Source organism: Cibotium barometz, chromosome 30 (genome assembly GCF_041138505.1).
Source record: "Cibotium barometz isolate CiBa-2024 chromosome 30, ASM4113850v1, whole genome shotgun sequence".
NCBI classification, from domain to species: domain Eukaryota; kingdom Viridiplantae; phylum Streptophyta; class Polypodiopsida; order Cyatheales; family Cibotiaceae; genus Cibotium; species Cibotium barometz.
The window spans coordinates 32705804-32709644 of NC_141075.1; the positions used below are offsets into that span (position 1 = coordinate 32705804).

The 3841-nt window shown below is 44.2% G+C and overlaps 1 protein-coding gene across 1 annotated transcript in view; it reads right to left on the reverse strand.

The window, feature by feature from the left end:
• The window catches only part of LOC147621395 (uncharacterized), a 54701-nt gene extending 53738 nt beyond the window's left edge, over window positions 1-963 (reverse strand). The window contains exon 1 of the mRNA XM_086824151.1: window positions 72-963. Coding sequence (XP_086680277.1) covers window positions 72-716 — 645 coding nt within the window. The 5' untranslated portion in view covers window positions 717-963. The remainder of the gene's footprint in view (window positions 1-71) is intronic.
• Window positions 964-3841: the final 2878 nt, after the last annotated feature.

Sequence of the window (3841 nt, forward strand, 5' to 3'; positions counted from 1 at the left end):
GTGTGTGTGTGTGTGTAGATGATAAGATTCGGACAGCACACATGCACATTGCACAGAGAGAGCATGCATACCCTGTCAGACAAGATCCGAGGTGACATCAAGCCCTGCCTTGCCACCAAACCACCAGTCGGCTTTTTCTTGTTAATGTGTGGGGCAGGGGTAGCCGGCGGATGGGGAAAGCCAGCAATGGCGGCAGCAGCAATGGCGACCTCCTCCAGCTTGCGTTTCTTGAATGGCTTCTCTCCCAGATCGTCTGTGTCGAGATCATCATCTGCCGCTGCAGAGGTTGCCACGGAGCTTTTGCTTCCGGCAAGGGAGCTCCCTCTGGTGGCGATGGTGGAAGAGGCGAAACGGAGAGGGTCATGGCCATGGCTACGGCTAGGATTAGGGTTAGCAGAGTTAGCAGCAGCAGGCGAGGGTTTCTGATGGCTAGGGTGTGTATAAGGCAAGGGTTTGTGATGGCTAGGGTTTGCAGACGGCAATGGTTTGTGATGGCTTGGATTTGCAAATTTCTGATGGTTAGGATTTTCTGCAGGTCTCAGCAGCACCTTGAATCTGTGCGAAGGGAGAGCAGCCTGTGCAACAAGAGAGGGCTCGGCCGCAGAAATGGCGATAGCAGCGTGCCTGCTTTTGATTTTCTTGGAAGAACGGGGAAGTTTGGCGGGAGACAATGGTGAAGCGGTTATCGCCTGCCGCCTGTCCTTGCTGTCCGCCATAGCTAAAGAAAACCCTAAGCCGCCGGCATCTTCCCTTTCTGGCTTAAAAATCGCCGCCAGGCCCACCGGCGGAAGCCGCCACCAAATTAGAAGTATCGCTTCACTATTTGGCCCGATGCTTTTTGGTTGGCCTGCCACGCTTTTTGCCCCGCCCGACCCTCGCCGCCGCTTCCTTTGCCGTTTTCGTCCACGTGGAGCAACAACAAAAAGAAGGGCCGTACATCAATGAGGTTGGGTGTCTATTCACAACTCTCATCTTGGTCAATGGTGTGTATTAATTAATACCTTTACTATTAATTAATACCTCTTCTTAAGGTATTAATTAATACCTTTACTTAAGGTTTTACTAAGGTTTCCCTAACACCTCCACGACGTATATCCAACATGTTTCCCTTGCCCAACCGATGCTCTCCATTGGTTATCCCTCACGATCGCAACGCATCGTTCATCCTCGTCTACCCTAGCATGCAACAATTGGTAGTCATCTTTTAGTCCCATCTTCTTGCTTACTATTGCTTAGTGGTGCAGTTGGCTACTATGCGAGTTGCTCTGACTCCAGCCAAAAGAATTTCATGCCTAGAGTGGATTAGGGTGTGCAGAAATGCATTAGCATCATCTTGACATAATAGAAATGCAAGAAAGGGATTAAGACTAATGACAAAACTAGAGCATAATGACAAGACACGAGAGTTTAGGGAAAAGCTCACATGATAATCCATTAGATAGAGGGCCTTTATATAAGCTTAAGTACATCTCCATTAGTCACTAATTATGGCTCTTAAGCTTGATTAAGACATTCCCTAATCCTAGCTAGATTTGAGCACCATCTCCCTTGAAATGAGCACCCACTTTTGCTATTTTTCACCTTCTTCTAGGTGTCTTCTTTTGGCCTCCATTTGGGATGGACATTTCACATATACCTACACATGCGGGCTTCCTTTGAGCCTTTGAACCTTGGTCTATGACTAATGCAACTCATACATCGACGATTGGGGGTCACATGACACTCCACTTGCTTCTTTGCAGGCGGGAGAGACAAACAAACAGAAACAGAGATGAAGAGATAGAGAGAGGTGCTGTGATTTTGGTGCTCATACCTTTGATGTACTAGGGGGGCAGAGATCATGATGCCAAGCTTGCCTAGAGAGAGTCACAACATCAAATATGCAAGAATGCTCCAGAGCAGCAAAGTGAGAGAGAGAGAGGATTGAACTGGCATGTGTACGAAGCGATCTCTAAAAATCAAGCAAAGAGACTTTAAAAAACAGAGATACTATTTTAAGTTTGATCATCATGAATCTTACAAAACACTGATATTTGTAACATTTTGATTCACGGGGAAGGGACTAATTAATTAATGCAACCTTTAAAAAAAGTTTTGGATGCTTATTAATAAACATCTTTATCGCATGCTCTTTCTTACATGGCATAGTTTGCCCAGGATAAAGGGATGCAACTTGTAGATTGAAAATCCTAGCTTTGCAAAAACAAGGAGATTTGTCATGATTCCCATCTACTATTATCTAACCTGGCTAACGCCCCCCTCCACGTGGCGGATTTTTTTGAGCATGCTTGGCGCTGTGTTGTCTTCCCATCGGGTTCATTTAGCATGCAACCGTCATTTGATGCGTGAGGATGTCGTGCACCTGTCGTCGACATTAACCGTGCATGCCTGGCGCTCCGCCGTCTTCCTGCCCCACCGACATTTAGCATGCAACGGTCGTCTGATGCCTAAGGACGTCGTACACCCACCGACATTAACCATGCAAGCCACCCTTCTGCCTTGCACTCCTTTCTGTGTTCTTATCTCCTCCCCTCCTTTGTTGCGTTTGCTCTCCCATACCTACGTTTGAGGTTCTCTCTCTCTCTCTCTCTCTCTCTCTCTCTCTCTCTCTCTCTCTCTCTCTCTCTCTCTCTCTCTCTCTCTCTCTCTCTCTCTCTCTCTCTATGTGCAGGTGTCTTCGGCTGTTTCTCTTTGGGGGGCTTCATCATCGTCTCTAGGGTGGTCACCTTTTGTCATCTTCCGGTCAACCTCATCGTTGCTTGAGAGAGTGTGCCTTCGTCATCTTCTGGTCAACCCCATCGTCGCTTGAGAGAGTTTTATTTCTTTTGGTGATTTTCTTTTACTGCGCACAGGGCCATGTGTGTATTTCAGAGAGCTTTTTTTGTAATTTTTACTGTCCACGGGGCCATGTGTGTGTGTATTTCAAATAGCTTTTTTTTATTATTTTTACAGTGCACCGTGTGTGAGTTTGAGAGAGCGTCGTGTGTGTGTGTGTTTGTTTTTAATAGTTTTTAAATTTTTACAGTGCGTCGTGTGTGTGTGTGTTTGTTTTTTAATTAATATCTTTACAATGCGCTATGTGTGTGTGTGTGTGTGTGTTTATTTTTTTAAATTTTTACAGTGCACCATGTGTGTGTGTATGTGTGTGTTTATTTTTTAACATTAATATTTTTACAGTGTGTCATGTGTGTATATGTATGTGTGTGGGTGTGTGTGTGTGTGTGTGTGTGTGTGTTTGAGAGAGACCTTTTTTAAATGTGTGCAGGCTCTTTGTGTGTGTGTGTGTGTGTGTGTGTGTGTGTGTGTGTGTGTGTGTGTTTTAATATTAATATTTTTAAAGTGCATCGTGTGTGTGTGTGTGTGTGTTTGTTTGTTTTTTAATATTAATATTTTTATAGTGCGTCGTGTGTGTGTGTGTGTTTTTTTTATATTAATATTTTTACAGTGTACCACGTGTGTGTGTGTGTGTGTGTGTTTTTAAATATTAATATTTTTACAATGCACCACGTGTGTGTGTGTGTGTGTGTGTGTGTGTGTGTGTGTGTGTGTGTGTGTGTGTGTGTGAGAGAGAGAGAGAGAGAGAGAGAGAGAGAGAGTGTGTGTGTGTGTGTGTGTGGGTGAGAGAGAGAGTGTGTGTGTGTGTGTTTGAGAGAGTTTTTTAATTTTTTGGTGAAAGCATTTTTTAACATGCATGGGCCGTGTGTGTGTGTGTGTGTGTGTGTGTGTGTGTCTTTGTTTGAGAGAGTTTTTTAATTTTTGAATGTTAATGTTAAAGTTTTTCAAGTTTTTTAAAATCTAAGTATTTTTAATGTGTGTCGTGTGTGTGTGTGTTTATTTTTTA